At 38.7% G+C, this 11,889-nt stretch overlaps 1 protein-coding gene across 1 annotated transcript in view; it reads left to right on the top strand.

The window, feature by feature from the left end:
• LOC103463084 (ephrin type-B receptor 1-like) overlaps nt 1-11,889 on the top strand; it is a 116,794-nt gene that overhangs the window by 97,304 nt on the left and 7,601 nt on the right. The window contains exons 15-18 of the mRNA XM_008406220.2: nt 3,900-4,147; nt 7,875-7,942; nt 8,371-8,518; nt 9,049-9,198. Of these exons, the coding sequence (XP_008404442.1) occupies nt 3,900-4,147; nt 7,875-7,942; nt 8,371-8,518; nt 9,049-9,198 (614 nt within the window). The remainder of the gene's footprint in view (nt 1-3,899; nt 4,148-7,874; nt 7,943-8,370; nt 8,519-9,048; nt 9,199-11,889) is intronic.

Here is an 11,889-nt window from a genome sequence, read left to right as displayed (position 1 = left end):
TGCAGCAGATGCGTAGTTCCACCAGGTGTTTGCTCATTTCAGCTGCCGCTAGTCTAGTGGATTTGTGAGGGAAGGCAGAGCTTTGGGAAAACACTGTATGTCTGAGCGTTAAAATGGAGTCAAAGCACCACGCTGAGTATGTTTTTACGTTTTTAATGAGGGAATTACATTCTTACATTTTGCATTATAACTCTCCATGAAAAGTACATTCAATTTCTTTAATTATTTTAGTTTATAAGCTGCAAATATTGCACCAGCCCTCGTCGAAGTCTAAATGTTTCCCTCCTAACAAGATTGATTTAATTTTCATTTTTTTTCTAGATTTTAAAGATGATTCCAGCCTCTGTAGAGCTTTACCAGTCCTTCTCATTGAGAGTTCATGGGCATGTGGTATTTCGTATAATTGAATCTTATTTAGTGATTTAAATAGTTCAAAGATCAGCGTCATAAAGAACCACGTGACGGGGATTGTGAACGTGTGGGGGCCGCCATGTGAATGCTGATACCTCTCTGCTATAATCTGTGACTCGTTTAGACGCCATTACCTTTTATTTTATGGGATAATATTTTTCTTTTACTGCAACTCGGACCAGATTGAGAAATGTTTTTCCTTCAGATGGTCTGCTCCTGATAACTCATAACTTATTTAACACAGGACCAAAAACCAATCACGCCCAAAGAGCCCACTGAGCCCCGGGTGTTAAAGGTCATGAACCAGGTCCAGACCCTCAGCACTGCAAGTATGCGCTTTGGCCTTTGGTCTGTGGAACCACTTTGAGGGGCTTTTGGTAATCCCTCCATTTGGTGCTTTATTATTCTCAGAGAAGGGTTTCTCATTCCAGCCAGAAGTGATGGAGAAGGGATGAAAATGACAGGGAGGGAGGAGGAAGCAGAGGGACGGGTGAAACGAGATGTGGTCAGACTTTGAGTCCGTCAGCAGCTCCGTAACTCACTTTTCACGTTGTTTCACTCTTGTTTTCCTCATCTGTCCTCCTTTGATACTTTGTGCGCTCTTCAACGCTTTCTGTGATTTAGACCCTCTGGAGTTTTAGTTTGTTTTTGTTCAGACAAATCCTGAACAATGAGCCATGGAAGGAAAAGCAGAATAACAGATTGGGAAGTGAAGATAAAAGAAGAAGAAGAAGAAGAAGAAGAAGAAGAGAGAGCCCAAAGGAGATAATAAAAATATCCCACCTGACTCCCCTGATTCCCTTCCTTTGAGATAACGCTCTCCATCACTCAGCCTGTAGGAAATGTCCTTCACAAAAACCACTTTGTTTGACTGGAGAAACGTCGTGAAACGCATTATGTTTATAATATGACAGACTGAGACATGTCATCTAACAGAGTGTTGATTGAACATAGATTTATGGAGCATCCTCTTTCATTCCCATCCCATCTTCTTTCCATTCTTCCTTCTGTGCTTGCTCTGGTTTGCAGCACTGACAGAAGATAGTTTTTAATGAGCGATGATATGTGGAGCACAGATCAGTGTGAGACTCAACGGCACGGCCCCGTCATCCAATTCCCATCTCTCATCTATTATTCACGCAACGATTTTTTTTTTAATCTGCGCAGCAACGACTTTTATTTTGAAGTTAACTCAATTCTCATGTACCCCATCATCATGTCGGTGCGTTTATTTTGACAAAAGATGTCTGTGCCTTTGCARAATGAAAATAGTCTGGTTGGAGCTAGTTTTTAGTTGTGGATTATAAAGTTAGAATTAGTTCAGCTTCTTGTGAGGGATTGACACTWATTTGATCAGTTTTTGGGGATCAACTGAAAGAATGGGGATCAATTTTCATTGTTTGTTTGATACTTTTGGAAAATTCAGATTATTATTATTTTTCTCCYAGGTTGTATTTTGAACAGATGTTGCGCTAAACTTTTTTTTGCGACGTTATTTTGACTATTGGGGTTAAAAGCATCCCGCTATAATCTATTTTTACCCATCAATATTTAAAATAACAATGATATTCAGTGGTATTTAATTTTTTTAAATTAATTTGAACCAATATTCAACCAAAACAAGCTAAACAGGGAATCAATATTGTGCTATTCCACACCAAGCAGATGAATTTATGTAATTTTTTCTCATCAGTCACAAAAACCACTGACTTTCCTCCCTSTAACTACATATAAACAATGAAAATAAACAATTGTATTTAAAGTATGARTGATTCTAAAGCCAGAATGCACAATCTTGGATTCAGAGACACACTTGTATCTTAAGTTTTACACCGTGAAGAATAAGTATTCTCTCTTTAAATATTTCTTCTACTTTGCTTTTATTCAAACAATTAAAAGTTTCAATTAAGTTTATTTGTTTCAGCAACAAGAGAATACATCATAAAAACAAAACAAAAAAGTCACAGATTGTGAAGCCAGTAACAAATATTACATTTTGTCATCAAAATCATCAATACCCATCAAAATATTGGTCAGTGTTCTAGTTATGGGAGTAACTAAGTACCGTATTTTACCCATTATTAGGCGCATACAATAGACGCTGCAGTAGAGGCTGGAGTTACGTTATGCATCCACTAGATGGAGCTACACTAAAGGGAATGTCAACAAAACAGTCCGACTCCGGTCGGCGAGGAGAGCCTTCTGCGACTGGGCCGGCGGAGAACGTGGTGCTACATGACCTGCAGGCGACCTGATTATCAGGTCGGTAGGTAGATAGGTCAGTCAAACTTTATTAACAAACCAGCGTTCTGACAACTATCCCAGCATGCACCGTGCGCTTCTTCTTCTACGGGYGAAAATGAAGTCGGCGGCTGCTTACCGTAGYTGCTAAACCTGTTGTGGCTCAATATTGGTCCATATATAAGGATTATAAGGCGCACTGTCGGCTTTTGAGGAAATTTAAGGTTTTTAGGTGCRCCTTATAGAGCAGAAAATACGGTAGGTGGGATTTTAGTCTAGATTTAAAGGAACTCAGTGTTTCGGCTGTTTTGCAGTTTTCTGGAAGATTGTTCCAGATTTGTGGTGCATAGAAGCTGAACGCTGCTTCTAGATGTTTGGTTCTGGGGATCCAAAAAACTCAAACCTAATCATTTCAGAACAAACTTAACTTTTGAAATTATGATAAAGAAACAAACAGAAACTATTAGGGAAGTAACAAAATTACGGTTTGGAATGCACTTCAGTTTAAAGTTTATATACAAACCCTAATTTGACCCCCAGGAGAAGGGCATTGCCTTTAATTTGAGTCTTTGGAGGTTTTCATTGTTATCATGTGTTGTTCATTCGTGGGAGTCTTATTTAACTAGCTGCAATTTATCCTGGTAAGAGTCTCCAACTCCTACACATTGAACCTTTAACTATTATCTTTTTGAAACTTACAAATAAAAAACTCAGCAATAACAGAGATCTCCACTCAGTCAACAARTGTAGCAGGATGTTCACAAAAGGTTTAAACCTATGAGCCCCGTGATTCAGCCTGGCTTCTTGATCCATTAAGCTTTGTTTAATCAAGAGATTATGAGATGTGCCATGCAAAGCTATGAGTCTAAGCAGTAATATTAGCACAATCCTTTTTATCTTGTTCACACGTCGAAAACACAACCTTTTTCTCACCCCAGAGAGCAGCAGTAAATGGGATTCGTTTGTTTGTTGCACTTTTAAGCCACACACACAAAAAATATTGGCCTTCAGTCTCTGTTTGCTCTGCTGGAACTGCTTGGAGTCCATCAGAGCGTTGCCGCAATTAAAACACACCAACCAACTCAGCTGCTGTAAAAACAGTAGGAATATAATTATTCTTCTCCATGCTCATTTATAGTAATAAATTTCGTGCAGCCTTCTGGAATCTCGTGTAGAATTTGCTCTTTACCTTTTTGTGTTTTGCCATCAAATTTTTGCTCTAATGTTAAATTTCTATCGTTTTTAAGGTGAGTTTGGGGAGGTGTACAAAGGTCGCTTGAAACCTCTTGGRAAAAAAGAAATCCCYGTAGCGATCAAGACCCTTAAGGTGGGCTACTCCGAGCGTCAGAGGAGAGACTTCTTGGCCGAGGCGTCGATCATGGGCCAGTTCGACCAGCCGAACATCATCAGACTGGAGGGCGTGGTCACGAAGAGCAGACCGACGATGATCATCACAGAGTTCATGGAGAACGGCGCACTGGACTCATTCCTGAGGGTAAGAATCCTTCTGCCAGATTTATGTAGGGCTGAAACGATTACCGCATTATAAGGCGCACAGAATAGATGCTTCAGTTTGGGTTGCCAATTTGTTCCGTACTCTATTATTACACATCTACATTTGTAAAGAAATGGTCCCCGAGTRCTTTATATAGTRGGCTGCCCCAGTCGTTGTTTCACTCACAGTGTTGGTGTTGCGAYATTGTGCYCAACTGCTTTCTGGGTAACACAGACCAACCGACACGCTGCCGCCRCAGTCTCTGTCTCTCTTTCCCCTCCAACCCCCCATGGCTTTAAATGTATTATCAAACTTTATTAACAAACCAGCGTTCTGACAACTATCCCAGCATGCACCGTGCTCTTCTTCTTCTACGGCGRAAATGAAGTCGGCGGCAGCTTACCGTAGTTGCTAGACCTGTTGTAGCTCAATATTGGTCCATTTATAAGGCGCACCGTCAGCTTTTGAGGAAATTGAAGGTTTTTAGGTGCGCCTTATAGTGCGGAAAATACGGTAATCTGATTAATYGTGATTAATCAATTATAGAAATCATCATCAACTAATTTAACGATTCTTTAACTAAAACAAAAATCACAATTGCAAGTCGTCTAAGTAATTAGACCAAAACTATACAAACACAATATGTTGCATTTAAGATAAAAATGCAACCTTTGTCCATAAACAGACTCCAGCCAAAACTCCTCCAGTCGCCTCACCTGACTCAAATATGCTAAAAGAATCCTGTTATTGCTTTTTAAGCAAAAAGTTTCAGTTTTATAAGCAACTGAATTATTTGCTTAATTGCATTTTTWATGTATTTCTGATATAAAAGGGCTTAAGTGGTAAAATGAAACGTTTTCTTTATGCGATTAATCGTCAGAATAATCAGTTGATTAATCAATAACTGAAATAATTTATGTGCAGCCCTAGTTTCACGTAGGCACWTTTAATAAATAAATGTGGAGTATTTACTGTATGTACATGCTGTACAGTTAGGACAAACTGCCAGCCGAGGGAAGGACTGCGAGCTTCAAAAATGACACGTAAGAGGAGACAGAAACAGCCTCCTGTCCTTCCTTTTTTTAGCTTTTGCTCTTTTCCTTCCTGTACTCGTCCCTCATCCTGCCAGCCTGTCCATGTCTTTGATCCCGGCCTCCTTTTGAGGTGCTGCTAAAAACAGAAAGAGAAAACTCTTTGATGCCCAGTTCTCACAGCGCGACCCCATTTGACTCAGAAACCATCAGATGACTCGCGCGCACACACACACACAGACACACACACACACACAGTGATCGCAGTGATCGATCCTGGCGGTGTTGCTGTCCTGAAGGGACCGGAGCTTCAGCGCCAGTGCGGCTTGTTTGTGTTGCACCTAGAAGAAGGTTTTTCCCTGCGGAGGATTAGGCCAGGGGAGCATCAAAGGCACAGTTTGCTGCACAAAATGAATTAAAAGACACACACAGCAGACTGCAACTATGTCAGTCGGGGGTTTCGCTAAGGTTTAAAAGACACGGAGGAAAGAAACTGAGATGTGAAAAAGGGAGAAAAAAAAATAATCCAAAGTCCATTTTAAAGTCGGCAAGTGCAGCATATCCTACAGTACATACTGAATACTGTAAACACGTTTCACAAATTGACCGAGATTTATCTGTATTAATCGGTTAATGGAAGGATTATAAACATGGCTATGAATGTCTGTGAAGATGTCAGGCTGTCCCACGGGGGGCTGCGTGCGCCGTCAGCCCACTTCACCTAAAGGCAAAGATTGTTAGCAAATGTCCTCTTTAAAGCGGAGGAATCATAAGCCAGTCTGAGGCATTTATCTGTGCACAGGAAAACAAACAAACCAACCAAAACAAAATGTGTTTGTGTTGATTGAAAACCCATTAATTCTGGGATATTATCACAGATTAATCCACTCTCCTAGAAAGGTTTAGTGCCGGCTTGGAATATTTTTATCACTTATAAAAAGGCTCATTATTTTCTCATTACACCCACAAACTCAAACATGTCTGCATTTTGGATCAACACAAAGATTCTCGGTTCTGTTCTGGACTTTGACTAGGCCTTTCCTGCAGTGTTTATTTATCTGCCATTCCATTATAACTGTGGCTTGCAGGTTTTCCTCCAGAATGACTGTAATTAGCTTCGTACATCTTCCCCTCTGCAGTAAAGCATCTTTTCACCATGATGTTGCTTCCATTATGTCTCAGTATGGAGATGCTGTGCTCAGTTATTTTTATACATTGGGATTGCATATAGGCCAAATTTTGCCCCAAAGCACCTTCTTCAAACACATGTTGCCGTTTCCTCTACGTGGCTCTTGGCAAACTTTAAGTGGAACTTCTTATAGCTTTCTTCCAACAATTGCTTATTTTTTGCTGCTCTTTCATAAAGAATAAATTTACTGTGTGCACAATTAATAGCTGATTTGTCGACAGATTCTCCCACCTGAGCTCTGGTTCTTCTCCAACTATGTTTTGATCGATTAGATAAATTACCAATAAATTAAAGATCGGACTTGTGGTTTTCTTAATTCTAAAGAGAAACTAMATAATTTGGCAAAAGCTACAAGGATTAAGAGCTACACTTTTTATTCCTGAAGCGGTCAGACTTCTCAGCCGCATCAGTGGAGCTGCAGCGGCTTGATGTTTTATGGAGGAATAATCCATGCAGGTTTGCTTTTAGAAGCTTTTGGCTCAACTTTCACTGCATATTATCTCACCTGCCAGACTTCTAATTTTACTGGACAGTTGCTGATGATGAAAACTTACATTTTCTGCAATATTTTGTTTCCAATTACTCATTTTCTTTCAAGCTGTGCTAGATTGTTAGCTGAGTAAAATGTTTTTGCTCAACAGCATCTTAATTCAAGATGAGAGGAAAGGTTTGTGACTGAACAAGGATTTTATGTAACATTTTACTGAAGGTTACCTCAGATTATTAGGGCTACTGTAGATCAAAGCAGAAAATGTGTGGTAAATTTCCACCAAAAAAACAAGAAACAAATGAATGTAGAGTCCTAAATCTTTTTCCTAACTGTCCAGGGTCGTTCACGACGACTTTGCACCTGCAGGAAGTTTTTCTGATGTAAGAAAAGAGCCCAGATGTGCCACGCAAATGTTGGAAAATATGCAGGTCTAATAAATTTACCAATTGAGTGTTAGAGGACTTCTGCCATTTTTATCACAAATGTATAACTTCATAATCTCTGTAATTTTCATGCAATTTTCTGGCATTACAATGACAGAGAACAGTTTAGTCTTATAAATCTATGCCTTATAAAAAACATTGTAGTAAAAATTATTTCATACTTAATATGAAATCAAAAAGAAAATAAAAAACCTGGTCATTTTTAATTTATCAGGAATTATCCGTCTGCCGTTTGGCAAAACAAATCCGTGTCGGTTTTGAATTGCACTTGGGACCACACAAAATCCCTCTAGGGGCCTCAAATGGCCCTTGGACCACATTTTGGACACCCCTGGTTAAAGGGTGGAGACATTAATTCAAGATGAGTGTCAGTGTATTGCAAAAAAATTGAAGCTAGTGATTTTTTTTATTTGTTTTATTAAGATTTCTTGTCTTCTTTGCTTTGAAAATTTGTTATGTGCACTTTACAGCACTGTTGTGTCTTGTCAACTTTAAAAGTTTAAATAAATGCTAAAGACCTGTTGAGAAATATTTTTGGAAAAAAAGAATCCAGTCATGTGTTTCTGTGTTTTAGCAAAACGACGGTCAGTTCCCGGTAATCCAGCTGGTCGGCATGCTGAGAGGCATCGCATCTGGAATGAGGTGCCAACACACACACACACACACACACACACACACACTAATCCATTTTATTACAAAGATAAACAGGAAACCTTCTCTGATCCTTCAGTGATTGATTTCCTTATGCAGAACGGCGCACACTTAAACTCCTCTACCTGCTGTAACGTTGTAAGCCCAGGTATTTTACTAGCAGCGCTACAACTTGGCAGCTTGAGATCTCACATCCCAGCCTGCAGTAAAGCACAGATAGCGTCTGTGTTTTACTGCAGGCTGCGAGCACGCAAACATACAGAAATATTAAATCTCATTCCGATTTTATCGGAGGCGGCTCACACACGAGCACGCAAACACACAAAGGCACAAACACACCCTCTAAATTCCATTAGTGCACCAAAGCTTGCAACAGATAGCAACACACGTTGAGTCAATAAATCCTGTTGATGTTGCAGGTACCTGGCGGAGATGAGCTATGTGCACCGGGACTTAGCGGCGCGGAACATTCTGGTGAACAGCAACCTGGTGTGTAAGGTATCCGACTTCGGCTTATCGCGTTATTTGGAGGAGGACACCTCTGACCCCACCTACACCAGCTCTCTGGTAAGGAGGAAGAAACCGAACTAAAACTAAAACTCCCGGCTTCTTTCTAGGATTTTGTGTATAATTTCCTTCAGCAGATTGTATTTCAAACACAGGAAACCAGCAGGTTGTTATATTACAGACTTTAATCCTGGATTTCTGTCAGCAGTCTGAAAAGAGAAGCTTTTGTTTGACCACTATTTTGTTTTTATTAGGAAAGAAAAGATTGGAAAACGTGTGTTTGTTCACATTTTTTGAGTTTTGTGTGCTTTTTCTTTACTTCATCACTTCTATAAAACAGGGAAAATGAATGTAATTAGCTCTTCTGATACAATCAATATGCAGTTTCTTTCATTTTTTTACACTTCCATGTCTTGCACTACTCTGATGCCCTTCCTATGACCTTTTTCTATACTTTGTTCTACCTAAGCTGAATTCCTAAGTATGACAAATTCCCTCAACGCAGCCTTTCTTTTTTTGCTGTCATCTTTTATCTCTGCCTTTTGTCTTTTTTTTTTTTTTTTTCTTTTCTCGCTCTTTTTTCCCCTCAGGGGGGTAAAATCCCAGTGCGGTGGACGGCTCCAGAGGCGATCGCCTACAGGAAATTCACTTCTGCTTCAGATGTGTGGAGTTACGGGATCGTCACCTGGGAGGTGATGTCGTACGGAGAGAGACCGTACTGGGACATGAGCAACCAAGATGTAAGTCACCTGGTTACCCGTCTGTCTGTCTGTCTGTCTGTCTGGTGCTCTGATGTCTGTGGCTGTTTGGTGTTTTCGGAGGCTGCGCTTGTTTGTTTTTCCTTGCCGTCTCTCCCAGCAGGGAGTCGGCACGTCTGAGGAAAACATGCGGAAAATGAGGACATCAATTCAGGTGTCACATGTGTTTTTCTTCCCTGAGCATTAGTCCAAAGGTATCAGGATTGTGCTTTCAAGCAGATGTTTACTGCAGGCGATACTTTATTGTAGTGACAGCTTTATTCCAATTACCTTCACAGTATGATCAATTTGCCGCAGCATTTCTTTACCTTTTTTTTTTTTTATTTGCATCGCATTGATTCTATTAAGTTCTCCAAGATTACATTGGTCCTGCTGTGATTTAGGCTAGAAATAATCACCAGGTTTATAAAAGAGGACATTCCCATTTCTCTGCTGTTTTTCTGTCGGCTATAATTTAGAAGAGGGAACTGTTCCCCAGCTTTCCCTGAGTTCTCCATTTTGCTCTTGGAACGGAAAGAAAATGGAGTTCAGAACGAGAAGTTCTAAAAGATCGGATCACAGACATTTTCATTTTTGGGGGATTTTATTCTGAGGATATTATATCAAACTGAGATTATAGTTTGTTTTGGCTCTACAGCCTATTTCAAAGTATCAAGGCTCTAAATCCCATGAAACTTTATGCAGTTTGTAAAGGTTTGACACACAGAAGCCAAAGATGTAGAATCGTATTCAGTAAATTAAAATATGTTCTGATGAGGTTTGTTGTCAGATTAAAATTATTTTGTTTAAAAAAATAACAGGATAACACTTTATTTGAAGGGGGTGAATAAGACAGTCATGAACATGAATAAGCCTTCATGAATATTCATGACTGTTGTCATAAAGCGTCATTCGGTAAATTATGACACTTTTAATACAAAGTTGACATTATTCAAAATGTCTTTGTTATGACAACTTGACATTAACCAAGAAATCATCACTGTTTAAACTTTACCTTTAACAACATATAGTTACCTAATTTTTAAAGTGCAATCAGTAATAGTTTTATAGCAAATTTATAACAGTAATGATTTCTTGGTTAATGTCAAGTTGTTATAGACATTTTGAATAATATCAACTTTGTATTAAAAGTGTCATAATTTACCGAATGACACTTTATAACAGTCATACATATTCATGAAGGCTTATTCATGTTAATAACAGGTGTTATGACATGTTTATGACAGTCTTATTCACCCCCCCCTTCAAATAAAGTGTTAACAATAAAAATCCTCAAGCAGGTTTTAGACATACTTTACATTTCTGTACTGAACGTTTTAGAGGTCTGATTTAATGTTCTAATCTTGAAGGTTGTTTTTCATCGACTGCTAGTGGAAAATAATTATAATCAACAGAAAGAAAGGCCTAAAATCACCCGTGTGTGTAAATAATGTATTTAGAATGTGTTTAACTCAGTTAATTACTCAGGTAAATCGAGTTTTAAGTTTTATTCAAATGTATTAAATATGAGTGCATATATATTTACTGGTAGTGGGATGTGATTAAAATTAGTTTAATAAACAAGACTCTTTGCAATTGAATAATCACGATTTATCCTACTTTATCAAATATTCGACGCAAGTAAAGATCCAGATGCAGAAACATGCAGAACGTCTTCATGCAGCAGCATTAATCGTAGGTCCTGTTGCACTTCGTCCTCTTTAATTCTCTGTTTACTCTTCATACTTCTTTCATTTAGTAAATGTTCAACTCCTCTCTTTGTCACTCTTCACGGTCGCTGCATTTTAATGGAAATGTGATTTTTATGTCCTCTATAGTAAATGTATTTTCTTAACGCCTCACCCTCCACTCTGAATGCTGAATAATGAACTAAAAGGCAATATCGTAAATTGAGAAAAACTTTCTTTAGTGAAAGCATGTTGGCATAGCAACAGCGACACATTGTTTTTCCCTCTCACCTCGTCTGGATGCCGGCGTTCTCTGGCGTTAACGGCTTTGAATTCAAACGCATTTTGGCTGAATAAATAAATAAATATGCAGGAATTTATGCAGCCACATCAGATGCAAACTTGGTAGGAAGGGGCGAGGGGTTATGCTTTATTTTTGTTGTAATTAATTAATCAGAATAAATGTGTTCAACCCTCACATGTAACCTTTTATTCAGCCAATTAGTATTTAATTAATGCAGAGTCAGTGATGCTTCAGCAACTGCCCATGTTTCATTTCAGCTGATACTTTTCAAACCACCACTCCCAATCAGTGGACGTTTTCTGTGTGCAAAAGCTTCAACCGCCTGTAGTTTATTTGTATTTTGCTTGCAAACAGTCTTGTTGTGAAATTACAGAGATCTGCAGGATAATGTATCTGGAACTTTTTACCGTTTTTGTAATGTAACAAACTAAAAAAAAAAAAAAAAAGTTTTGTGGATTTATTTCTTAATTCAAACACAGAGTAGTTTGAATTTTAAGGATTTTAAAATATGAGTTCTGGCCCTATTTTTATTTTAGCTAAAACCTCCAATTAACAGTATGATATGTCTGCCAGGCACTTTTATAAATCTTTATCACAGCACAAAAACAAAAAATGAGATTAAATGTAAACTTTTGTTTACTGCTGAAGAGAAAACTTAAGCCTGAGTTTATGCATCTCTTGTCTTTCTGTGTAAGGCTGCGT

Source organism: Poecilia reticulata, linkage group LG4 (genome assembly GCF_000633615.1).
Source record: "Poecilia reticulata strain Guanapo linkage group LG4, Guppy_female_1.0+MT, whole genome shotgun sequence".
NCBI lineage: Eukaryota > Metazoa > Chordata > Actinopteri > Cyprinodontiformes > Poeciliidae > Poecilia > Poecilia reticulata.
This window is presented reverse-complemented; position numbering and strand designations above follow the sequence as displayed.